The sequence below is a fragment of the Miniopterus natalensis genome, chromosome 3 (assembly GCF_054644295.1).
Source record: "Miniopterus natalensis isolate mMinNat1 chromosome 3, mMinNat1.hap1, whole genome shotgun sequence".
NCBI lineage: Eukaryota > Metazoa > Chordata > Mammalia > Chiroptera > Miniopteridae > Miniopterus > Miniopterus natalensis.
The window spans coordinates 18,689,356-18,715,877 of NC_142083.1; the positions used below are offsets into that span (position 1 = coordinate 18,689,356).

The 26,522-nt window shown below is 43.2% G+C and overlaps 1 protein-coding gene across 1 annotated transcript in view; it reads right to left on the minus strand.

Annotated features, from left to right (window-relative positions):
- Window positions 1-14,688: 14,688 nt before the first annotated feature.
- BASP1 (brain abundant membrane attached signal protein 1) overlaps window positions 14,689-26,522 on the minus strand; it is a 45,330-nt gene continuing 33,496 nt past the window's right edge. Inside the window, exon 2 of the mRNA XM_087815057.1 lies at window positions 14,689-16,263. Coding sequence (XP_087671183.1) covers window positions 15,574-16,254 — 681 coding nt within the window. The 5' untranslated portion in view covers window positions 16,255-16,263 and the 3' untranslated portion in view covers window positions 14,689-15,573. The remainder of the gene's footprint in view (window positions 16,264-26,522) is intronic.

A 26,522-nucleotide genomic window follows, 5' to 3' on the forward strand; every position in this document is an offset into this window, starting at 1 on the left:
TTTATTTAACATGCAACTGCTGACATCACTGCCTGAGGCAACGTCAAGCAGGTCTGACCCCAGCTTGTTTGCCACCCAAAGTCAACACCATTTCAATGAATTATGACAATAAAAATTTCATTTTTATCTAGAGCCAAATATTTGATCCTTGATGATCATTTGCAGTGTTAGGATTTTTAAGATGCACTGACCTAGAGCTTAGGAGAGTTCGAGATATTCCTCGTCTTTCTGTGACTCGTTCTGTGACCTCTGAGAGCACACTCCTGGCATCGTTCTACTTCCCCATTACATTAAGGTTATTTTATCTGACCCTATGTACTTCGCCAAAGGTTGTAAGACTTATCCTATATTTATGTTTACTCAATCTGGCCAATTCGTCAAAGGGATTATGAGTTGTACAAGAAACTGCTTAATTAAGACCATATTTAGATTTCTAATGTCAATATACCTTTTTTATTTCAGTTAAAGTTTTCTTCATGTATTACGATATTAATGATGTTGGTGAGAGAGAATTGGTGAGAGACAACTGGACTAACTCTGCAATTTGCAGTTCCGAGCCAATGCCAATTTAGTATTAATTGCCAGTTGTAAGAAAGACATGTCTTCCTCAAGCAAATAAAAGAGTTATTTCCACAATCCTCTAGAACTTTGTTCATATATTTGCACATATATATATTTGTTCATATATACATAGGGCTCCTCAACTTACAGAAACAAATTCTAGCTGTTTTTAGTAACTGTATGGCTGTCTATCTTCTCAATGCATCAGACTGCAGACAAAGGAAGCTTTCATAAAACTCTCTCCAAACGTTCAAAGAGAAACACAGCACCAAGAGTCCTTCACTATCTTAGAGCTCAGTGACCCAACTGAGATATCTTCACAGCTTAGGCCAAAGTCCAAACCAAACAGGTACCATTATAACCAAATTTTTCTATAAGAAAAATATTTCCAAACCTTGAAACTTTGTTGCCATTGTCTCAGTAAACTATACCCTGCAGACAAATAGGAGGCCTCTGAGACACTGAGTCTGGGGTGCCCAATCTTCCCCTTCCAACCAGGTCTTTCAGAGCAAGGATTTGTACCTCTGGTGCCTGGTAATTAATGTTGTGATGCTGGATACATACGGAAATTAGTAGGTGACATGTTAGTTGCTGATGTTCAATAAATTCCCCTTCAAGGTACACAGAGTTGCCAGCATTGCCAAGACTATTGGAAATATTTTAATCCTTTATTTGCAAATATTGAATAGATTGTTCTGGGGGAAAAAGACCAGTCATTTTGTAAGTAGTAGCCATTTTCAGTTATTTGAAATCTGTTCTCTGTCTGATTGTTCAAACTATAAATTGTTTCAGGGGGAAAAAAAAAAAGTCTTACTCATTTATATAACGGCACCAGCTAGCACAGCGCCTAGTTCCATAATCATTTCTAGGACTGTGCTGTTATTGTTAAACTGAATCTTTAAGGGGCTAATCATAAAATAAGTAAGTAATGTGGGCTAGGAACCCATTGCCAAAAGTAAGTACTTCCTGACTGACAATTTTGCATACAAGCAACCCCGGTCCTACTGAATCTTTTGTTGAAGGCACTATTCCATCTACTGTAAGTGAAATGGAGAGGGCCTGGGAGATTTTAGCCACTTTCATTTAGAAAGGCCAAAAGTTTTTTTCAAGTTCAGTTCCTATGGTGTGCAAACTCAGAGACATGTTGTCCTGTACTGGTTTCTCAGTGGAACTGAGGTATCTCAATGGATTTCCAGTGCTTTCCCTGAAAAAAAAAATAATCACATTTCCCTAACTGCAAGATCTGCTAGGAATCTTTCACTTTCAGGCTAAGATTTCTGAGACAGAGGATGTTGCCTACAGCAATGTTTTCAGATACCAATCCACCCCTTCAACCATTCTCAGGTTAGTGTATCTGGCTGACCTCAAGGAAGCCCAGTCCCTCTGGACCTACTGAGAATGGACCTTCTTGGGGTCCTTGGTTACTCACACCAGGGACCCCAACAAGGGAGGGAGAAGTGGGCAAGCTCCTTTGGAGGTGCGTTACTATGTTTCTGGAAGATAAATGATTGAATGTCCAAAAGTTGTTATATAGTAGAAAGAACACTGGGGAAAAAAGAAAGAGAGAGAGAGAGAGAGAGAGAGAGAGAGAGAGAGGGAGGAGACTAGGCCAGTGTTGCTCAGTGGTTGAGCATTAACTTATGAACCAGGAGGTCAGGGTTCGATTCCCAGTCAGGGCACATGCCCTGGTTTCATACTAGAACCCCAGTAGGGGGCGTGCAGGAGGCAGCCGATCAATGACTTTCTCATTGATGTTTCCATCTCTCTCTCTCCCTCTCACTTCCTCTCTCTGATATCAATAAAGATGTATTTAAAGAAGAAAGGAAGGGAGGGAGGGGTGTCCATAGATCTGATGCTCATGGAACCCTTTCTGAGAAAGGTTTTTTGACACATGGTGAAACGGCATGGATATAGGAACATTTGCTGTAGCAATGTCTGATCATTTCCTCGAGAGGGGAATGATTAAATAAATTATAGCAAGTATTCCTTAAAAGCATGGGACAACTCAACATGACCTATGTACAGTGTAATCTCCAAGATATATTGTTACGCGTAAGATAACTGTGATGCATATTAACCTGCACAGTATCCCCCCAAGTCTCCCAGAGGTGAGAGCATCTCAGCCAAGGGAGGAAAGGCTGTATCGTCTCTGCTATGACTCCCTGCAATCCCATGGCTCTCCTGCCCCACCCTCCAGCCCTGTTGGGGTACAGGGCCGTGACAATCATTCAGTAGTGCTCTCAGAGCAGTTCTCTGCATGCATCTGATCTGTATCTCCAGTGTGAAAAGCCCTTTACATAGAACTTTTATATGGGAGGAGCCCAAAAGGAATATGTTTCTCCAGGGAGCAGTTTACTCCAGGTAGATACTGTAGAGCAGTAACAAGAAAAGAGTACTCCTCAGCAAGAATACCTAGCTGCAGGCAACTCAGTGCTGTAAGACTGAACAGAGAAAAGAAGGTTTGGTAATAGGAATTTTCTTGAGTTTCTGCTCATGGTTTTCTTTGGCTCATTTCTGGGTTTACAGCTCATGAGCTTTCATTGGTCTCACCTCTGACCCCACTCCCAGGTAAGAGGCATGTACTAATGCATCCACAAATTGTATTGTTCAATCTTCACAAAATATACTTAAAATATTTCATCAGTTAAAAAAAAAAAAAGGAAGCATTTCTTTAAAACAAAAAGCTAATTTTTACTGTTGGGAATGTGCAATGGGTGTGGCTACCAAAGTGTTTCAGTTCTTAGCTATTTATGATTCTAACTCCAAATGTCTACTTTTGAAGGCTGTTTCCCCCAGTTTAGGAGCGATCCAAGGTAACAAATATGTTTTTCTCAACGGCTAGAAGATTTATACTAAAAACAACTTTGGAAGGTCTAGTCCTATTTCCATTCTTAGTTCTACTCTAGTTTTATGGAAAAAATGTAAATTCTTTCTTTCAAAATTTACCATGAATATAGCAATAATTCTTATGCTCTGCCTTTTTAGGAGATGTCACTCTTCCTGTGGTGCACAGACTGTCATCCAACCCTTTCATAAGGTCACTGATGCTTCGTGATTATTGTCCATTCCTTTGGTCTGTTTTCCACTGACCTATGTGCACCTGCATGCACAGGAAAACACACATATACAGACATGTTCTCTACCAAATGCCACCTGTTTTTCCACATATATACTCAAAATAACCTAAAGGTTGAGTCTAAATCTGCAATTTCTCAGTCCAATTTTTCTTTGTTCTTTCTATCGCTAATAAATATGGCATATCAACCATGCCCTTATCTGAATCCATTATCTATAAATAATAGTCCCTCCCAAACCATATTAGTACTTCTTTAGGAATGTTACCCTTTTCGAGGTCTGATTAACTAGACAAACAAAACATGGAACTCCAGCCATATTTCCAACACACACTAAATAACTTTCTGTTTTAAATTATGATTTTTTCCAGTTAAAACAGTGAATATATAACCTTTGATGACCAAAACATAATTCCTCAAGGCAATAATTGAGTAATATTTCTCTTGTTCTGGAAGTCAGACTTTGGAAAAACCTAACTATCTTTAACAGAGATATGAGAGCAGAAATTAGTTAGGCAATATTGTGGAAAAATCCAGATTAGCAAGTCAGAGACTATGCCTAACACTGTATTCAATTACCTGCGGCTTGCTGAGCACGCACCACGCTTGTTTACGCTCCGTGTGCATTGCCTTCCCCTTGCACTAATTCAGACCAGAGGGAAAAAAAATACTTTCAAATAAAATGGCAATTTAATCAAGAACAAGTAAGATTTTAGGGCAGATTTAAACTAAAATGCCAGCCACAAATCCACAGAAAGTTGAGATATTAGAAAACAGCATTATAAAAACATATGGATACTGTCAAACATCCACTTAAAATTGAGATTTCAATATAGAAGAAAAAAAGCAAAAATATGAACAGCACTTACCAAGGGCCTGACGCTATAAGCCCATTCATCCCCACAAGAACCCCCACTTTACAGATGAGGCTGAGGGTAAGTCACTCAGGGTTATCAGCGGTTAGAGTCAGCTCCGCCGCAACCCAGGGAGTGGAACCCCAGCACCTATTATCAACCCCGACATCACCCACCATCGGCTTTCAGAGCACGAGAAGCTGGTCTTTTCCTCTCCCCGGACGATGTGGCTTTTTTTAAAGGACTTTGAAATGTTAAAATACAGCGTGGGGTACCTTTCTAAGAACACGTCTGGCCTTCTCTCCGAGACCTTACATTTTATGTGCGGCAGCCTCCCTCCTCCAGAAACATGAGCTGAATCATTAGCATCAGGCGAGGGTGACAGTCATCCCTGCAATGGGACGGCAGCATGTCCACTTCCCAAAGTGCTCTCCCATTCACCAATCACACTGCCTAACATTGCACCCCCAGAAGACTCGGGGAAATGGCCACACGTTCACAGTTTAACGGCAGGGTGTCTTCAGATTGATTTTCCCATCCCAGTTATTCCACAGCAAAGGGCACTGGGATGATGGACTGTTGTTGCGGCAGCGGGCCATTGATCACCCCTCTTTACCCCACTGCTAGGGGAGGGATTCCCACCCCAGCGTTATGGGGGCGCCCAAACACGTGACACCCAGCAATGGACAGGTGAGATCGACAGCAGTGTCTCAGGGAGGGGGACACTGCTCCTGGCAGGGCCACACGGGAGTTGCTCTTGAAAACAGAGTGAACAGCAGAGGCTGTGGAAGGTAAGCTTCGTAGCAATCAGAGGTTGATGTGGTTCCCACAGGAGGACAGGCTTGTTTGAACAGGTCCTCGGGCTGGCAGGGAACTGAAGCTGCCACTCAGAGATGAGCAGGACCGGTACCTGGTCCCCACGAGAAGAGGGATAGAGCACCCTGCTCACAGGAGCAGAGCGGGGAGGGAAGCATGCTGTTAGGCCGTCCAAGACTCCCCTCCCCCTTCTCCCTACATGTTGAGGCAACACCTAATATTGGGCACATTTTACTTCCTTGCCCCAGACTCAGCTGAGCTCGCCTCCCACCTCCCAGATGCCGCCACGTGTGCTCTGGAACCACAGTGTCGCCTTCTACCTGTGCCTTGCAGCCTATCTGCCCGTCAGATGTCTCTAATAACCAGTCCTCTCTTTTATCTCCTTGGTAGTCACCTAATCCTCAACTGATTCCTTTACATGGTTGCATAGACTGGGTCAAATCTCTCCCATCTAAACAAACAAAAACTTTCCTTTCTTGACTCAGTCTTATTACTCCTCTCTCATTCAAACCCAGACTTTCAAAGTTTCTAGAAAAAGTGGCTCAATCTCCTCACGTCCAACTCCTTCCTGAGGTTCCTATAACTGGTTTCAGCCTCTATCCCTCTAATCTGACAGCTCCTGTTAAGGTTGCCAGAGCCCCGAGGTTGCATTTTATGTCGTTTTATTTGACATCTTAGCAGCTTTTGTCATTTTTTTCCATTCTCTTTCCCTGAAACATCGGTTCCTATTATTCCGTCGTCCAAGGCTCGCCCAGCTTTCCTCCTTCACTTGTGTACAGCTTCCCAGTCTTTGCAGGCTCATGATCCTTCCTCTACCCATCAGATAAAAGGCTCAGCCCTAGGCACACTTCTCATTCCCCTCTCGCCTCGCTCCCTGCATAGGTGATATTAATCAGGTTTATGGTGTCAGTTACCTTCTAAAGGATGTCGCCTCCCATTTCTGGCCCAACTCTATCCCTGGAGATCCATGTGGCTACTCAGTCTGTCAGTACTATGCCTCCAAAACACCTCAAATTGAACATATCGAAGTATAAAGTCTTGACCTTCCCCTCAGTCCTGATTGTTTTTCTCACTCCCGGGGAGTTGGGGGGAAGGGGCAGCGATAATGAATAAAGGTTGAGAAACACTAGGTTATACTGGAGGGCTGAGAAAGTTGCTCTTAGTTTCTGACTCATCGAAATGAATGGGTAACCTTATCATTCACTTGTTATAGATAATGGGGCTGGGGTGGGGACGGACATAAGCAAAGTACAGGCACATTCCAGGTGAATTATATTTGCTCTTTCTGAACAAATAAATAATAAGAGTTATGCAAAGTCAGAAAGAACAATATACTTAAAGTGTATTTATGAACTGCACAGTGAAGTTGTATATAACTTTCATAGTTCTGGCTCAGGATAAGCATTTTTGCTTCTGTGTGAAGGTGACAGAAGGAAGGAAAGAAGGGGAAGGAAGGAAGGAGGGAAGGAAGGAAGGAAGGAAGGAAGGAAGGAAGGAAGGAAGGAAGGAAGGAAGGAAGGAAGGAAGGAAGGAAGGGAGGGAGGGAGGGAGGGAGGGAGGGAGGGAGGAAGAAAGGAAGGAAGGAAGGAAGGAAGGAAGGAAGGAAGGAAGGAAGGAAGGAAGGAAGGAAGGAAGGAAGGAAGGAAGGAAGGGGGGAGGGAGGGAGGGAGGGAGGGAGGCCAGCCAAATTGAGGGGGGGGCATTACCACTTTAAAATTTAATTAGCTGACAAAAAAGGTAAAAGACTTGATGGGAAAGACAAAATATAGGGGAAACAGAATAAGGGAGGGAGAAAATAAAAGACAAAAACATTATAATAAAGTGTCCACTAACATCGGAAATGCAGCAGCTCTTTTCCAAGGTACTCTAATTAGTTTGTCTTCTAATTTTATTATCTCTGGTTGTGTAATTTTACTAGTGTGTGTGTGTTTTATTTTGAAAGGGTACAGTTTGCTCTGAAAGTCCAGGCACTTTCAGCTCCTGCAAGGCAAGGCAGCTGAAGAAGTAGCAGGCAAAATACAGTCTCTATTCTACACACACACCCCGGGGAATTTGCATACTAGTCAGACTCGGTGTCCTGCAGTGGGCGGCGGGCCCGAGGCAGCTCTATTCTTAGCCGCCTGTGCCAGGCAGAGTAGGAGGCAAACTGCTCTCGCTGCTGCAGGACCTTCTCCTCGGTTCTTTTAATGGGGTTCACCCGTCAGATCAGATCGCCCAACCCTGCGTAAAAGGCTCTTCTAATCACACATGTCACCTCCTTCTTTTCATGGCAAATCTCAAAACAGAGCTCTTTCTGTCAGGAACGGGCTGAAATGTGGTCTTTCCCTTCCATTCAGAGGACTGCTTTCCTTTTAGGGGGTTGGAGGGCTTTGTTGTTGTTTTTCATGTTTCTTCCCCATTGTTTTGTTATCAAAAGTGTATTATAAGTGAATATATTTCCTCAAGGTTAAAAAAAAAAAAAAGTGCCTTTTTCCTCTAAGTAACAATATCATGGGCCCGACTTTCTGGTTGTGTGGCTCTTAAATACAGTCCAGTTGCCATTAAGGAATCATTTACTCAATTATAAAGCAAGAATTTTTGGTGCATATTAAACACATGTTCTACTTGAATAAATGCATAGCTTGAAAAGCCAAAAGATAGTGAGGGTGCCTAGAACAAGGCTTTCTTGCTAGTGAGTGGAATTCCATCTTTTAGATAATTTTTTAAAAATTTATCAGAATATTTAAGTTTTAAAAAATAAATTTTTTAAGCTTTCATATACATTTCTATACCCACAACTTCAGAGAAGCCTGTGGCCTAATAATGTTTGGTTTTCACTATGTGAAACTCTGCTTCAGAGTTAGGGAAATGTATAGAAAATCACATTCTAGGTGAGAATTTCCCCAAACAGCCTTTTTGTTGAGACTCCTTAATCTCTTAAATCCTGGACTGTATAAGCAAAAGCATATGTTCTCAAAGCAAATACGAATGTTCTCTAAATGATTCTAAATTTGTACGTGTAGCTCCATCATTTTGTCATTTGACCATTTAACACAGTGACCTGAGAAAGTGAAAAACAAAAGAAATGATGCATTATATAAGGCCAGTTAATTTATAAATGAGTGATAGTAAAGGTGAATTTTCCTGGTCTCAGAGGAAACACAAAACCCCCTTTAAAGAAAACAAAATGTGGAACAAAGGTGATATTTGGACCTTGGGAAAATATGAAGGTCAAGTGTACAGGAGATAGAGGTAGATGGTATTGCTATTTAATTTTTCTATTTCAATGCATACAGTTAAACTGAGTATTCTTTTTAAAAATCATAGGTCTTTTTCAAAAAGATATTCACTCTAGAAATTTGCTTAAATATGTATGTGAAGTATATAGCCTCAGAATGCAAAGTGCTCTTAAAACAAAAACAGAAAACTTGGAGAAACATACGGAACCAATGGTTCCTGGACTTTGAGATTTCGTACACTAATAAAATTTCTATCATTAAAAAGACATGAAGCATACAGGCTCATGATAAAAAGGAGCTTTTTTAAAAATCAAAGACATACCTTCAACAAAAACCTCCTATATTGCCCTTTTTACTTTTCCATTAGCAGAGGGGGGAAAAATGACATCCGGCCCAAACAGCAATCTCTGAGCTAAGCATTTAAAATATTAAGTACTTGACAGACCAAAAATTAAGCAAATTTTGCCTCCTTTTATAAGGATGCATATAAAAGTTCATCTGCTTAATCCCACAACTATTAGTGGTACTACTATTTGATATTTTCTTAAAATTACCTTCCAAGCATCCAGTTTTCGATATTGTGCAAATCAGTTAAAAATATAGCTCAAAGTAACTGTACTATTAGTCTCAAAAGTGAAAGAGAAATCACAAGAATGGAGATTAACTTCATCAATCCTGAGACAAGATGTTGGATAACACCAAAATAGTAAATTTAACGAAAATATTTTCCCCCCATAACTGAAATGACTGAAATTTGCCTTGCCCTATATGTATAAAGGGGCAAGAAACAATGGGTGTACCAGAGCCGTATCCGACAGTGGATGTTTTCAATGAAGACAGTTTCAATATAACATGATGTTTCATATAATGAAAATTGAAGTCTCAGGATGCTTTATGAAAATAAACTTTGTGTAGCTGCTGGCACCTAATAATTTCCCCAACTTAGGCAGCTGAAGAATGTCTAGATCAATTTCCTATTGTGCCCTAGACCCACTCCCACTGAAAGGGACTCTCCAAGAATGGTGAATGGCATTCCTGGACCATGGCCATGGGTGACCTCTGCCTTAATGACCAGGAACAGCTGAAGACAGTCTTCTGTTAGGGTTGAGGCCAGGTAGGGCCATCCTGGGATGGCTGGTGCATCCCAGCTCTTGGGGATTTGGGTCCATCCCATCAGGCAGAGCCAGTGTCAGCTATTGGACAGAACCTTCAAGGTGGCAAGACAAACCTAGCAACCTTGAACAAGTTCCTTTCGGTTCCTATTAATTTCTTCCTTGCAGTATGCTCACAGGCTCTCAACAAGCATTAGACCTCGGAACCCCTTCCTTCTTCAGAGAGATGTTGAACACCTGCATTCGTGGGCCAACTCTGTGGTGAGTTCCCGAATAGTGCGGACTTGCCTGTTAAGCACAGCCTGTGTGTTGCCTTCCCTTCATTTTAGATCATTCATGGGGCGGGAACAACCTAGGTTAATCCAAAATTAACTTGGACGCCCAACACTGTTTCCTTCCTCCCTGAACCAATCACTCCCACGCATATAACATTTTCTGTTGAATATACAATTTCAGACTACATCTGAAGTTTTTCTTAGGTGTGGTAAAATTAAATGTTTTGAGCCATGGTTAGGTTAAAATTGTGATTTATATATTTTGGTGACCACATTTCTGTACTCTTTAATTGAACACAATTCTAATAGAGTTAGAAAAGAGAAAAAAATATATAGCTCAGATTTTAATTCTCCTATACCTAACTCAACAATTCTAAGTGTAAATACAATGAGAGAAAAAGGTCTTACTTTCATTTATCCCTAAACAGTGATTTATTAAAAATGCTAATCCAGGAGGCTAATTTGATTATCTCATCACCAAAATGCTTAGTGAATTTTTTAATTAAAAGAAGCCAATGGGGATTGGAGACAAGATGCTGGCGCATGTAACTTCGGTACCCGCCGCCTCCCACAACATCATCAAAATTACAACTAAAATACAGAACCACCATCACTCAGAGCCTCCTGAGATCTGGCTGAGCAGAAGCCCCACAACCAGGGAACCGAAGCAGCACCAAGACCGGGAGGAGGGGTGGAGACGCTGGCCGATTGGGGCTGAATCAGGGAGGTTCGGCCACAGGCCCACCCTGGTGCGGAGGGGAAAACCGAGAGGGAATCTCGGCCAGCGGCAGAGGTTTCCCAGAGGAGGGAGGAGGGAGGAGGGAGGAGGGAGGGGTCCCAGCCCCACAGCAGGCCCCCAGCCCAGGGCTCCAGGGCCGAGAGAAGAAATCCCCACAACTTTGGGCTGTGAAAACCAGTGGGGACTGTCCCTGAGGGTCGCCGAGGCTGCGGGAGCCCCAGCAGCTCCTCCTAAAGGGCCGCACACAGACTTGCTCAGACTCGCTCCCTCTGAGCCCAGCGCCAGGCAGCAGCCTGAAAGGACCCGGGACACTCGGGGAGGAACTAACCTGCCTGGATTCAGGGCGAGAGCTGGAGGGCAGCTTCCTCCCAGGCAGAAGGGCTGGCGGAGGCCATGGCTCCTTTGGCGAGTCCTCCCCACACACAGCCGGCAGGCAGGCGCCATGTTTGAATCGCCAGCCCCTGACTCACACCTTTGGCCCCGCCCCGTGATTCCCAGAGGCCCCACCCCTCCCCACCTGCAGCTCATCCAGGCCATTTCCAGGGGCTTTTCTGTGCAAGTGGCCCCTCGAGCCTCATGCTTAGGACTTTCCTAAAATCTCTCAAACAAGCAGCAGCTGGGCTCAGCATGCCCCATACCTCTCCATAAGCGGCCCCAGGCCTAGCACTAGCGGCAGCTGCATTGATTCATAGCAAGACCTCCTTGGGCGCCTCCAAGCCCAGCACAAGTAGCAGCCAACTACTGTTTGCTGTGTAGCTCATGCTGTGTGGCCCTGGGCAAGGCACAGGCAGAGGCTGACTCCTCACCTTCCAGGAGGCCCCATAGACAGTGCACCCGGTGGTCAGCTTCGACTATGCTGGATTACAATCCTACCACATCCACAAGTGACACACTCAAGGGGCGCACTTAGTGAACACCAAAGGCCCACTGAAGTAAATCCTGCTCCATAGGGGTGTCTCCAGCACAGCAGCTCTTCAGCTGTAGCTGCAGCTGGTCCTCACAGCTGATTGGCCTGGGGGTCAATTCCTCCCAGGGAGGCCAATAGCAACCAAGGCTCAACTATAGCAGGACAGTGCACACAGCCCACACAGAGGAGCACCTAGAAGGCCCAGCTCAGGTGCCTGGGGAGGCTGAGCCACTGGGTCCTACAGGACACCTACTACACAAAGCCACTCTACAAATTCCAGGAGACATAGCAGCTCTACCTAATACATAGAGACAAACACCAGGAAGCAGCCAAAATGCAGAGGCAAAGAAACATGTCACAAAGGAAAGAACAAAAGAAATCTCCAGGAAAAAATTAAATGAAATGGAGCCAAGCAAGCTACAAGATACAGAGTTCAGAATAATGTTTATAAGAATGCTCAAGGAACTTAATGAGAATGTCAAGGATCTTAGTAAGACTTTTATGAAAACTAGTGAGGTCATCAATGACATAATAGTCAGTAACTGAAATGAAGAATAATTTACAGGGTATCAAGAGTAGAGCAGAGGACATTGAGAATCAAATCAGCAATTTGGAACATGAGGAAGCAAAAAACACCCAGTCAGAAGAGCAAAAAGAAAAAAAGAATCCAGAAATATGAAGACAGTGTAAGGAGTCTCCGGGACAACTTCTAGGGGCCCAACATTCGCATTAAGGGAATGTCAGAAGGAGAAGTAAGAGAGCAAGAAATTGAAAACCTATTTGAAAAAATGACTGAGAACTTACCCTAACCTGGTGAAGAAAATAGACTTACAAGTCCAGGAAGCACAGAGGGTCCCAAACAAGAGGAACCCAAAGAGACCCACAGCAAGACACATCATCATTAAAATGCCAAAGGTTAAAGACACAGGGAGAATCTTAAGAGCAGCAAGAGAAAAGCAGTTAGTTACCTACAAGGGAGCACCCATATGACTGTCAGCTGACTTCTCAAATTAAACTTTGCAGGCCAGAAGGGAGTGGCAAGAAATATTCAAAGTGATGAAAAGCAAAAACCTACAACCAAGATGACTCTACCCAACAAAGCTATCATTTAGAACTGAAGGTCAGATAAGATAAAGAGCTTCACAGATAAGAAAAAGCTAAAGGAGTTCATCACCACCAAACCAGTATTACATGAAATGTTGAAGGGTCTTCTTTAAGAAGGAGCTAATGAACAAAAGAATCTGACAAACAAAATAGACCCAGAGACATTGAAGCATGCAACAGACTGTCGAATCTCAGCGGGAAGAGGGAAGGGGGTGGGAAGAGATTAACCAAAGAAGTTATATGCATATATGCATAACCATGGACACAGTAGTGGGGTGAGGGCCTGGAGAGGGGGTGGGAGTGAAGTGGAGGGAGTCAATGGGGGGGAAAATGGGACACCTGTAATACTTGCAACAATAAAGATAAATTTAAAAATAAATATAAATAAAAGAAGTGGATGAAGACGTTGGATATACAACATATTTCTCCCACCAAGCACATTTACTTGCAAGAAGTGCATGCTGTTTAATGTTAGTAACTGTATAAATGTCCTCCACGGCTCACTGAATCTGTCATCTCCCTCCCACCACCGCCAGCCCGCGCTTGAGCTATTTTATATACGCTGGGCCACATTGGTGATAACCTGGACAGTCCTCTGCTGTTTTGCATACCTAAAACAGTTGCATGGTGGTTTTGTGTTTACATATTTCTCATGTGCTGTGCTTTCAAGCATTAAGAGTTCAAATTTATTTCACTATAGAAACAAGAACCAGAAGTGCCAAAAAGTGATCATAGGCATGAACCAAACAGGTATATCTGCCTAGTATTGTTTCAGCACTTCTTCCTCCCCCCTACTACCCACCGGCACCGTCTTAGGTATGCTGCAGACCACAGGCCACTCAGAAAGTAATTGGAAAGAATTTTTGTTCCCCTTTATTTAACCATGCGCAGCGTAACGCATGAGGACACTTTCAGGGACAGCCTCGTCTACTGTATTGCTAAGGCCCCTTTGAGTATACTGGCCCTTCTCAAATTCTATAGAAAATTCCCTATGTTCGAGTATGAAAATTTCCTGTGTTGGAGTATAAATTGTTTGAATTTATCTCTCTGGGCGATTATTATCTAATCTTCCTCTCCCCAAAAACCTGACATTTAACTTATTCAAGCCTGAGTGATCTTTACAGCGGCTAGGGTTAAGTTCATTTTTAAGTGTTTATTATTTGAGATTTGGTTTCTAATATCCAATTGGATAAGACCAAAATGACTACCAAGATCCAAGTGACGATTACTTGTTTTATTTAAAGAATCCCTTCCCCATCTACAGAATATATGGAACCTGAGTAAACTGAGGGGTTTGGGGGAGAAGTCAGGTGCAGAGCTGACATCACATCTGTTGGTACATACACATCCACCATAATATAAAATTGCCACCAGATATACAAACAACTGAATGTTTCAGAAGTCGAAAGGGGTCTTTCCTGAGAGATCATAGAGCCTTTGCCCTCTTGTAGATAAAGCAGGGAAGCTGGGAGGTTAGAAGTGACTTAGAAGCCATGCAGGAGCGGCAAAACCTGGACAGGAACCTGGTCACCATGAAGGCCAGCTCTGCGCCTGCTTTCACACTGCTGCTCCTCACGGCCTGTTCACAACATGCGGTGCCCTTTGCCGGCTCTAGCACAAACAAGTAAGGGATGCGACAAAATGAGTGTCAGTGGTGTCACCACTTCCATACATACGTTTCTGTAAGGTCTTATCACTTTTCTTCCCAACCTTCATGATCAAATCTACTGTCCTTCAACTGTTTTATTCAAAATATTTCTTTTGAAGTAAATCAATCACACCCACATTTCTATTGGGTGCATATCCACAAGCACAGGAAGTTTTCAGCTTGGCCTCTTCCAAGATAACTCACTGGCACTGACCCAACTAGTGACTTAAACAGATAATGTTCATAAAAATTTGAGGATACCACCTCATGCTTCTATCCAAACATAGCCCAGGAAACGCCGGATGCACTGTTCTGTTCTCCACTGAGGTTAATCACCGAGGAGGAAATGGTGGCAAAAGAAAACCAATGGTCATCATTACTTCTTTTTAATTGTTTAACTTTATTACTGTTGCACCATTTATACAATTACATATAATTTCAATGCATCCATTGTACATTTTTTTGTAATTTTTTATTTTTATTTTTTTTCCATTTTCCAATGAGTGGTGTGTTGGTGTCTGGGACACAGAATGGAGGAGAGACTGGAACTGCAATGAACGCAGACATTTTTTTATTTTATTTTTTTTTTCATTTCCACTGACCAATAAACAGAACTACAGGTGCACCCAACCACGGACATGCATTAACTCGTCATGAGAAATCTAGGGAGGCTAAGTCGGATGAGAGAATGTCTGTTACTCCCAAAAATGCCTGGGGAGGAAGGGTGGGGTACTGGCATGGAGATACATGTGGACAGGCTAAGTGGGCTGTCTGAAAGTTGGCATTCATCCACAAACATTGAAAAAATATCAAAATAAGAAAGGCTGCAAATGAAAAAGGAAACACAGAAAATACTGCTTTCGTCAAGATCTGATTGCCTCGGGACGGCCCCGCGCGCAGAGCCGCGCCGCGCTCCCAGCCCCCTCGCGGACGAGGCGCGGGGCTGAGCGGCGGGCGCGGCAGTGCGGGTGCGAGGGGTCCTGCACTTTCAGACGCTGACCTCTAAAATCCAGGGCTGCTTGGTAAAGCTGGCTGACGGTATATTAGATATTTCCCCACAAAAATACTATTCGGATTCTCCCCGCCCCGCCCCCCCCTCCCTCCCTCGATGGGACGTGTTTTCTGTTTTCTTTTCTTTTTCTCTTGGGCAATACATACGGTTATTCCGATTGGAAACAAAGTTAGTGTAGGAGAGAGACAGAGAGACAGAGACAGAGAGAGAGACAGGCCGCGCTGGAGCCGCAATCTTCCCACGGCTGTCCCGGCTACTCCTTCGCGGCCAAGCTTTGCTCGGAACTGGCGGCCGGGGCCTCGGCGGGCTGCGCCTCGTCTGCGGGGGCTGCGGGGGCTGCGGGGGCCTGCGCCTTGGGCGTGGAACTGGGCGCTTCCGTGGCCGCGGGGGTCTCCTTGGACGACGGGGCCGCCTCGGCGCTGCTGGGTTTTGAGTCTGAAGCTGGGGCCCCGTCACTTTTCGTCTCCTGCGCGGCAGGAGCTGCGGGAGCCTCAGTCTTTGCGGGGTCCCCTCCCTCCTTGCTCTTGTCATCCACCTTGGCGGCCGCGGGTTCCGCGGGGGCCTCGGCCTCCGCGGCCTTGGGGGCGTCGCCGGCAGCGGGGCCCGGGGCGGCCGCCGGCTCCGCATCCTTCGGGGGCTCGGGCTTCGCCTCGGCCGCGCCCTCCGTCTGCTCGGGCTCCGCCTTCGGGGCGTCGGCCGGGGCGCCCGCGTCCTTCTCGCCCTCGGGGTCGGCGGGCTTGCGGGCGGCGTCCTGCGCGTCCGGCCCCGGCTTCGCCCCCTGCGCGTCCTTCACCGCGGGGGCCGCCGGGGGCTCGGTCTCCTTGGGGGTTCCCTCCTCCTCCGTGCCCGCCCCTTCGGCCTTCTTGTCCTTGTCCTTGGCCTTCTCATCGTTCACGTTGTACCCCTTCTTCTTCTTGCTCAGCTTGCCGCCCATCTCGGAGCTCTGCAGCGCGGCACAAAAAGAACACAGAACCGGTTACTGCGCGCTCCGCACCGGCTCTGCGCCCCCAGCGCCCGGCCGGACCCCCACCCGCCAGGGGCGGCATTCGGAGGTGGGGCCTCCGGGAGCCACGAGGCCGCCCAGGGGGCCCTCCCCGCGTGCAGGGGATGAGTGCTCCCCTGGAAGGCACCCCAGGGCTCCACTGCCCCCTTGGGGGGCAAAGCAAGAAGGGGAAGGGAGGGGAAGGGAAGGGAGGGGAGGGGAGAAAAGGAGGGGAGGGGAGGGGAGAGGGGGAGGGGAGGGGGGAGGGGAGGGGAGGGGGGAGAGGAGAGGGGGAGGGGAGAGGGGGAGGGGAGGGGAGAGGAGGAGAGGAGGGGAGAGGGGGAGAAGAGGGGAGAGGAGGGGAGGGGAAGAGAGGGGGGAGGGTGAGAGGAAGGGAGGGGAGAGGAGAGGGGAGGGGGAGGGGAGGGGAGGGGAGGGGAGGGGAGAGGAGAGGGCGAGGAAGGGAGGGGAGGGTGAGAGGAGGGGAGGGGAGAAGAGAAGCCAGCCATCCAGCATCAGGAGGCAGGTCCTCTCCGCCCGGGTCTGCCCACCTTGCTCTGGCCCCCCCAGCCTCCAGCACTGTGGGAAATACGTCTCTACTGTCTAAAAGCCACTTCGTGCATGGGACTTGGTTACAGCAGCTGGAGTGGGTGGGGAAGCTGGTGAAGTCTGAAAACTAAAAAAGGCTTCACTTGACCAAGAGGTCGGAACGCTGCTGAACCGTATACACTTTCACATGACCAGCACGGTGAATTTTTGACATGTATTTTGCCACAGTTATAAATAAAACGGTGAATCACTTAAGAAAAGGACGCAGTTATAGTGTCCAACCAGGCAAGCTGAGGACATAAGCTGCGATCAGAGACTCAGCAATTGAAGACGAAGCTTGTCAATAGTAAAGAGACAGGGAGCGTCTTTGTTTCTCATCTGCCCTCCAATGCCCAGGATGGAAGGCGTGTACTGAATGGTATGAGCAGCCATTTCAGATCATAGCATAGCTAGCAAAAGATTTCATAGGTGTTTTTGTTTTTATTTTTTGTTATTTTTTTAATCCGCACCAGAGGATATTTTTTCCATTGCTTTTCAGAGAGTGGGAGAGAGGAAGGGAGAGAGAAACACTGATGTGAGATTGGTTGCCTCCTGCACAAACCCCACCAGGGCGGGGACAAGCCTGCAACTGAGGTACTTGCCCTTGGCTGAAATCAAACCTGGGGACCTTCAGTCCACCAGTGGACACTTTAACCACTGAGCCAAACCGGCTAAGGCAAGACTTCCTAGTGTTAAATGGCACAGCTCTAATAAGCACAGATCACAAAGTTCAAGAAAATAATCCCAAACCACAAACTTCTTTCAAACTCCACTGTACATATACATGTTCATGTAAGCACATACATCTTCAAAGACCAAAGCCAAGCAGGACTTGGTCTTGCTCATTAAGTAGGACCAGCAAAAGGAAGACTGTCCCCCAAGAAATGAAAAGCACAGTGTGCCCAGTTACCTTTAGGTTGTTAGTTGTATCAGATTTGTATTCATTGCTTTTGAAAGTGTTTTTGGCTTAAAAGAAATAGTTCTATAGCAACATACAAGTGTCCTTCACTATCAATTTTCTGGTTAGGATTCAAACTAGATATACAAGATCAATGGTCATTATGAGCCTTGTTAACTCAAAGCTAAGTCTCCAGCTTCTTAGATGACATCTTGATTGGGCATAATAACATGGTTTTGTATTTGAATCCTGAATTTTTCTTCTCTGGTACCACAACATTAATCCAGATAAATAATTTAAATTTATAAATAATAAATTCAGTCCAAAACCACTTCCAGGGCTAGACAGACACTGCATTTTCTTCTTCGAATACATTTTTATGGCATCATGTATCAGTGGGAACCCACTGAAATGTTGCTCTTTAGAGGAAAATTGGTTGCTTTTTCTTGATGAAGCTTGGCAGAAATAATAGTCCAATATCTTCTCTCATCTGCACAAATAAGTTGAGAGAGAGAGAGCCACAACCTGGGCCCCAGTGAAGGTTACAAAGTACAGGTGGGACTGTCTGATTTGGTTCCAGGTCAGGGTCTACTCCTGAAACAATGTTACAGTACTCTTTGACCAGTCATTTTTTAAAAATATCACCAATTTAAAAGAGAAAATTTGCTATTTATTCATTATACTCCTTGAAATTATAATTCATGACAGTGAAATAACCTGCATTTATTCTAAAAGCTGGGTAGGAGAATGCTAATCTGAAGAATTTTGACTGAAGTCAAAACTTGTCTCCCCACTCTGTATGCTAATTTCCTGCCTGGAGTGACTTTAATAGTTGGGGGAGGGAAATAAAGCAACAAGCTGAAAGATGACTAAAATACTAGTTTCTATTCTCAAGAAAGGCCTTTATTATGTATCAAAGAAAGAGTTTCTTTTACATATCTTTTTTTTTAAAAGGAGTGATTTTTTGGTCATAATCCACTTCAGGTATCCAGCAGTCTCTATCTGACTTAATTTTTGGTTATTTCTCCCTTAGAACGGGGAGCAATCAGATGTGCTAAAAATACAATTCCATATACCTTGATCCTATAAGTAATCACAAAGGCAATAAATCAAAATATAAAGATAAAATAAACTAGATCGGTATTTTAAATGATAGTTAGAAATCTTTGCGTTCTTAATTAGCCAGTACCCATAAATGGCGTTATGTCAAAATAATTTCAGCTCTTATATGTCAAGATACCTAAGAAATAGAAAACGCGACAGGCCTGCCTTTAGGATCGCCTCCCAGTTCCATAAAGGAAACCCGTACACCAACGCAGAGATCACAGAATAGAAGACAAAGTGTATGTTGTGAATGTAACGCAGGAGTGCTGAGTTCTGACATGCCCAGCATGAAATTCTATATAGCTATCCCCAGAGGCCGAAAGTCATGCTGGCTCACAAACCCAAAATCTGAGTTACTAAAGTTGGTTTTCTGAAATGCAGTTAGGGTCACTTTCTATTCTTTGTTTTAAACCCAGCTATGATTCCTTTCTGGGTGGGAAATGATGTACAGAATCCAGTTGTAAGTGAGAAAGTGCGTTTCCATTCCTGTTTGTTTTTCAAACACAAAGTTAACCAACCTGCCTTTTGCTAGTTTTCTTGTGATAGTTATGGTGAGATATCAAAGGGGGGCTTATAGAACCCACTAGAACCCTGGAAAGGCAAGGTAGCTGGTTCTTTCCCAAGACAATATGGGTGAAAACCTTGCCTACTCCTGTGAGTAAATTAAAATTACATTTTAAAACCTATTAACCATTTCCTGCATATCACAATCCTAACCCTAAACACATTACAGTACCATAGGTAGTAAGTATACCCTTAGCATCCGTCTGTTACCCATATGGAAATTCTAGCTGACTTCATGGAGCAGTAAAAGCAAAAGGCAGAGCCCAACAAAATTAGGTGAGACAGGGAGGCACCATCTCGGGGGTCAAAGGGAACTCCACTAAGAAGCTGGCAAGTGGGCCGAGCTCTCATCTCAGGGCTGTTACCCACCCTGGGTGACAGGGTCGGTACAGATCTGGGGTGAGTCAGAACTCAAGATAGTGACGAGATAATGATGAAATTCAGAGCTTCAGGGACTCTCTGTCCCTAAACATTTCATCACCCCATTTGCCGGTACAGCTTTGTGTCATGATCCTTAAGCAATTAGAGAAAGCGACAGGCACATTTTAATTATTTTTCTCATTTCTAGTACTTCTAATTTTGAAAGAAATCGGTTGGTGTAGAAAGTTAGAAGTTGGAACTTCTAAGTTAAAAAAAAAAACACGTAGTTAAAAAGACACAGCAACTAGTAACACACCCTGGATATCATTTAAACCTAAATCTAAGCTACAGGGAAATAACTACCTTTGCATTTCTCCACATTTTGGTCATTCACTAACCACTGAGTACCCCAGCAAGAAAACCCAGACCGATGCTGATGTGCTGAGCAATGTGCTGATACAATAACCAAACTAGGACATATCACCATTTTTACCCAGCTATTGGAATGTAGCATTTTAAAAGATTTTTCCAGGAGTTTATAAGTTGGAAAAGAGCCCCAGGCCAGTTACAGGTTTTAAATGACAACAGATTTGCTTTGGGAATATCAATAGAGGTCATGGTGACTATTAAACACAGTAAGAACAAAGAGTCATTACCCTCACATGAAGGAGTGAGAGCAAAAGAGAAAGAGAAAGCTTCTCATGTTGAGTCAAGTCTCCCCACCCTCCTTCTACTGCATCTTCAGAAAATCTACTTCTCCACTGGATACAACCTTTTTGTTTTGGGGTGTGGTTTTTTTTGCATTTTTAACTTATAGGAACTGAAGCCAAATATTCTATCCCATAAGCATGTTCTGCATCTGCAGAGGCACACAAGAATGAAAGTATCCAGCAGTACAGGGTGGACATTTCAAGCCCATTCTGCACCAAAACTAAAGCAAACTGTCTTATGAATCAGGAAGCCCATTGGAATAGTTTCCCTTTCCCCAAGGCTGAGAGGGGAACCCAATTTGGCAGATACCAGTTGCTATGGTAAGTGGAGCCATTGAGCTGAATTGGTCTTAAGTAGTCTCTTTAGAGGACAGAGAGTTCTGGCCATTCCAGGGACAGAGGTTCTCAAATCCTCTGACTGCTGCCAAGTGAAAACACATGGCTCAGCCCCACTGTCTTTGGTTTCCGTCATGAAAACTGCCAGTATTTTAAGACATAGGAAGGCACAGCCCTACAAACCCAGAGAGTCTAATCAATATCTTAGCCATTATGGAAGCTATTTTTATGGCTTTCCAATGAAATGTAAGGTTTCTGGGAGCTATCATTTACTGTTTCCTTTCTTTAGTCCCTGAAATATAACACTTACTAGATAGTCTAGCTGGGTGTAGGTGAGGAATAAGAGGGGAAATGTTGGATCACAGGGAGTCTGAGTAGGAGAAACAACACTAGCATTGTCATCACCAACTTTAAGGTTTCAGTCCTTTGAGGCAGGGCTCAGTAATAGCATGCCATCAGGCATCCCAGAGACCTCAGTCATCCAAATAGCTTTAAAGAAGCCTTCTGCATCTTGGTAGCAAGCAAAATTATTGGTAATTAACAGCCCACATATTGACTTTTATATGTTTTGATATGTAGGTGATCGCCACCTATAATTTTTGAATCTGTGCTTTGACAGCACTTTGTTGGTTATGTCCATTAGTTAGTGTTACCCAAGTGTTTGAATGAAAAACACAACCTCAGTTATAGCATTGTCCCTCTTCAGAAAAATGCAACCTTGCATAATGACAGTTTCCAGGTATTGATGATCCCAAGACCATGGGGGCTTATATGCACTGTGGTCTGCCTACAATTACTACATACTCCATAACACATTCTATTTCTCATTAGTGTATTTTTACATTTCTGTTACTGTCAATGAGCAACAATAAGATTCTGTGACAACAAAAATTATTGGTGTGCATTAACTGGTGTATAAAACAAAACAAAATGATTGATACAGAATTTCTCCATATGATCCCAAAGTTACGATGTTTATGGCTTCACGTGCTATTTTTATGTCTTCTGTCTCTCACTAATAATACCTAGGTACTTCCTATGCAGGACAGTTTGAATTACACCAAGGTCCCATTCAGTGCCAAATTTCCTCTCTGAAAATACAAACCTGGATTAATTAAGCATTTCATCTAGAACTAAGAGAACATAGTTCTTAAGGATATCAGACAGATGATCATAAAGAAGATGACGGCAAGCTTATAGCAAAACCCAACATGAATATCCAACGGTGTGTGTCAGAGACTGGAATGTTATTTCTGGTTTGATTGTTGCTTCATGATGTGATCAAGACAAGAAATCATCTCCTTTTGATTCTGTTTCCATCTTACAATCCGAAGAAAATGTATCTGCGTCACAAGGATGCTGAGAACCAATCAGTGTTTCTTGACACTTACATATGTGGCTGCAGCAACTGGCACTGCAAATTCATCGCTGCAAAGGGTCAATGGGTTTATAGACAAGGCAATCTATATTGACCATTTAAGATAACATATAAAGTTAGAACTGACTTATGAGTTGCATCTGCAGATAAACTCATCACCAGACAAGCTGGATTTACAATTGCTCAGGCCGAAAGAATCCATGTTATTGATCAAACCTAGCTGAAGCATATGTTGAGGTAAGAAAAAGGAAAAGAACCTTTTTTTACCTTAAGAAAAGAATTTACACAGATTATTTTCACGAAGAAAATCAACAAATTTAAAAATATTTTCAATAAAACAGAGGAAAAATTAAAACATTTGGTTATGTTCAACAATTTCTATTTTCAACAAACGTCTGGCTTTTTTCTTTTAAATGGCCGAGATGTTTATTCTGAAGGAGGAAAGCGAAATAAAGATAATGTAGCCCATGTGTATTTTTGGTGTTCCAACCAGGATGTGCTCAGTCACAATGATTGGCTGTCAGGTTTTATCAATGCCTGGTGATAATTCCCATTGTTAGGTTTATTGTTCTCAGCGTCTGATTCAGTTGGAGCTTCTACTCAGCAACTGTAACATCACCAACATTTAGGAGGTGAGACTGTCCTTTAGGGAAAGAATTGTCAATCCATGTCTAAGATTTTGAAGCACACCGATTAAATACCATGAGTAAAATGGTAGAGGAAACATTTTCAAGACAATGTATTCCCTTTGTCACAATAAGAATGTTCACTCAGCATTGTAAAAAATGTACTGTAGAAATGTGTTAAGAAATATTTGGAAAAGAGGGCACGCACACTCACACTTCTAAAACCCAATTTCTCCAAAAAAGTTCCATTAAGATGACTTGGATCTCCAAGGCCAGAAAGCCCTCCAGTACAGTAAAAGATTAATCAGAAGTGACTCCTTCTTCTTTCTCCCTCATGGAAGTCCAGGTTAGGCCTCCAGAAGCACTGTCAAAGTGTCTTTGGGGATCTCTCATCAAAATTCAACATGCAGAGTGGCCTCAAGAACTTCAGATGCTCAAATTATTCTAGAAAATTAGACTTGATCTTAGTGGAAAAAGAACTTTTTTGAACTGGGTACTAAATATAGGCAATGACAGGGGACGTAACTGAGCAAAAAAAACCTGCTCCAGTCTGGCAGGAGGAATAAGATACAATTAAAATGAGATTCAGTTAAGTGTCATAATCGAGTGAAAAACAATAGTTTTCCCAGAAGAGATGGCCTTTAGTTGGATTCAGGGGATCTGGAAAAAGTTTTCTAGAGAAGGTGGAGTTTTGAGATGGTAGCAATATCAAAAGTGCTAATACACACAGTACTCACTCTGCCTAGGACTGTCTTACTATTTAGTCTTCACATGTTTAGCTCACTGTCTCATCAGTCCTATGAGGAAGGAATTGTCACTATCTCCACTTCACTGTGAGGGAACTAAAGAATGTTGGAGGTAAATAACTCACCCAAGATCATTCAACTAGTAGCCTGGAGATGTGGGGTGAACCAAGGCACTCTGGCTCTTGAGTGAGGTCTGTTAACCATCAAGGTAAAGTGCCTGAAAAGATCACTAAGCTATCTACAGATGAAGATGGGGAGGTGGGAAGTGTTTATGTCAGAGTGAACCAATGGGAAGGGTCTAGTCAAGATTATAAGAAAATCCTGTTTATATTTAGGAGATAGGCAAGGACACATTAACCTGGAGGAAGAGATGATGCAAGGTCCATCTATAAAGTTTACCTAATGGAATGTATTCAGGTGGCAGAAAGCAGAAAAACAGGTCTTAAAGGAGTTAAAAGGGAAAAAATGTGTCTCAGAAATCAAAAGAGAGAACTTTAGAAAGCTCGAAGAAGTTATATGCTGCTGCAAAAGGCTAAGACAGATAAGAACAGGAATTGTGCAATCTGATCTGGTGATGAGTTGTCAACTACTGGCCCTGCGGGGACTCAGATGGAGGAGCGAGGACATGCCTGTCCTTGGAAAGGCTCAACGAGTATATGAAGAGCCAGAAAGGATATTCACAATGGTTGACATAAAAGAGTGCAGGCAAACTGAAGGCAAAAGTCAGGGTTCCGGAAGACTCGGAAAGTACATCAAAATTAAGATGGGGGAGCGAGAGAAAGAGCGGGGTAAATTCCAAATCCACGGGTTGTTCCCAGACTCCACAACGGCATCACTCTTCCAGGTGGATATGGTCACACCTGAATTATCCCAGACCAAAGGCTCAACAAGACCTCACTAGAGGAAATGTGAGATCCTGTGTCTTTGTAGTAGTTCATCTTTCAGTACTTTAGGTCTTTATTTGTCCAGTCATTTACCTTCTCAGTTTCTTTCATATTACAACACAAGATTTCTCAAGTACTGAGAGGAAAAGAACACATTTCATAAACTAAAATGTTAAAGCATTAATATAGTGACCACTAAACGTGGAGAAGTCTTACTGTGAAACAGTTGGATGTGCGAAATTAAAGCAAACAGGCTCACTGCGTTACGAAAGGGTTTAAGAGACAAGGGAAAGCACAGGTATCTAGCCATGGATTCTCCTTGTAAATAGAAGGAGACCCTTACTTTTTAAAAACTCCTCTATTTTCCTTGTTACTTTCCTTATTATGCAATCTGGTCTTGTCCTAGATAAGCCATCCATCTCGGGTTGTTTATCTGTTATCTTTATTGCTTAACCCTCTTATATTCTGTTGTACTCTATTGGGAATTTTAGCAGTAAAATAAATCTAGCCTCGCCTAAACGCTGACCAAAAGCCTTTCTTCAGATTTATTCAACATATATCTGATGACCTCAGAACAAAGATTTCGTTTCATGGTTATTAGTACACGATGAGTTCTTGATAAACACCGAAGACTCTGAAACATGCAATTTCCAAATTATAAACTTGGAAGAGTCAATACAACCAGGACTATAAACTGAGTTATGTAAACTCAGCTTTCACTTAGCAGGAGAAATATGCATGCTAAATTATAGCTGAAATTTCCATTCCATTGAATGATACATGGCCAAGTTCCAGGGATCATGCTGATGACAAATTCCACGGCAGAGGACCCATCACATAAAGATGAGAAGGCAGACATCGCTACAATCAAATTAACAAGATATTTTTCTTTAAAGTTACTATGTGCAAATTATTGAAACCAATTTTTCAAAATATATCTCCTGATTGATTCTGCAGGTTTTAACCATAAAACTCTGAATTGATGCTGCTGCTCTAAATATGGCAGTTAAGTTTGTCTTTGACTATAAAGGTAGACTTAATGTAGGCAGACCTATGCAGAGGGGTCCCCCCCCCATTTAAAATATCCTGTCACATGAAGCCAGTGCTATCAGAAAACATGTATTATTCATTCTCATCAATAGTCTAATATGCTTTTAGAGTCTTCTGTGCATTCACATCATTATTTATTTGTACTTAACAGGGAGTCCTTTCAAAAGCCATGGCTGCAGCAGTCTAACATATGACTTTATATGAATCATCTGGTCTTTTAGTCAATAAAGCTAGTAAGTGAACCACAACCAGCTCAGGAAATGCAAGCTGCTGAGATCACCTCTGAACCTCTCTCTTCCACAGACCCAGGAAACTAATGTGTCTTATCACCGCAATTTAGAAGTCTCAAGACAGAATTAAAATAAAGCACAGAGAAAAACTTCTAGCAGTTGAGATATTTTCGCTGCTCATTAATGGACTAGACAGACCATCATGGGCTTGGAGCCATAACAGACTTGCACAGTGTAGCCCACCCGACAAAAGACAAATTGGCCAAGGAGAAGGGAGGGGGCCCACCTATACGGGAAATAACTGCAATTTTATTTCAAGCAATTTCTATCTCCAGTCCTAAAGGGCTAATTCACACTTTATATGACCACCTAAAATGGTCACATATTGACATTTTAATGTATCTTTTTGGGGCACCAATAACAAGTATAGTATTTCCAGTCCTAAAGCTATTTCATATTTTAATAATTTTCAAGGAAAACCATTCTAAAAGTCTTGATACATATGTCCTTGATTTTTTTTTTTAAATTGCATTTTTCTTGGTGTTATGCTTAACACAAATAGGGGTTCAGTAAACATTTGCTGAATTAAGAAAGAATGTATTAAATACACAGGTGAGTAGTATGTGCTGTGTCTGTCTTCAGGGGATTACTTAACTGCAATGCTGAGTTTCAGCGACACAGTGTAACATTCAATGTCCTTTGAAAGTCAGCCCCTCCTTACAAATCCAAATATATCTCTCAAAATT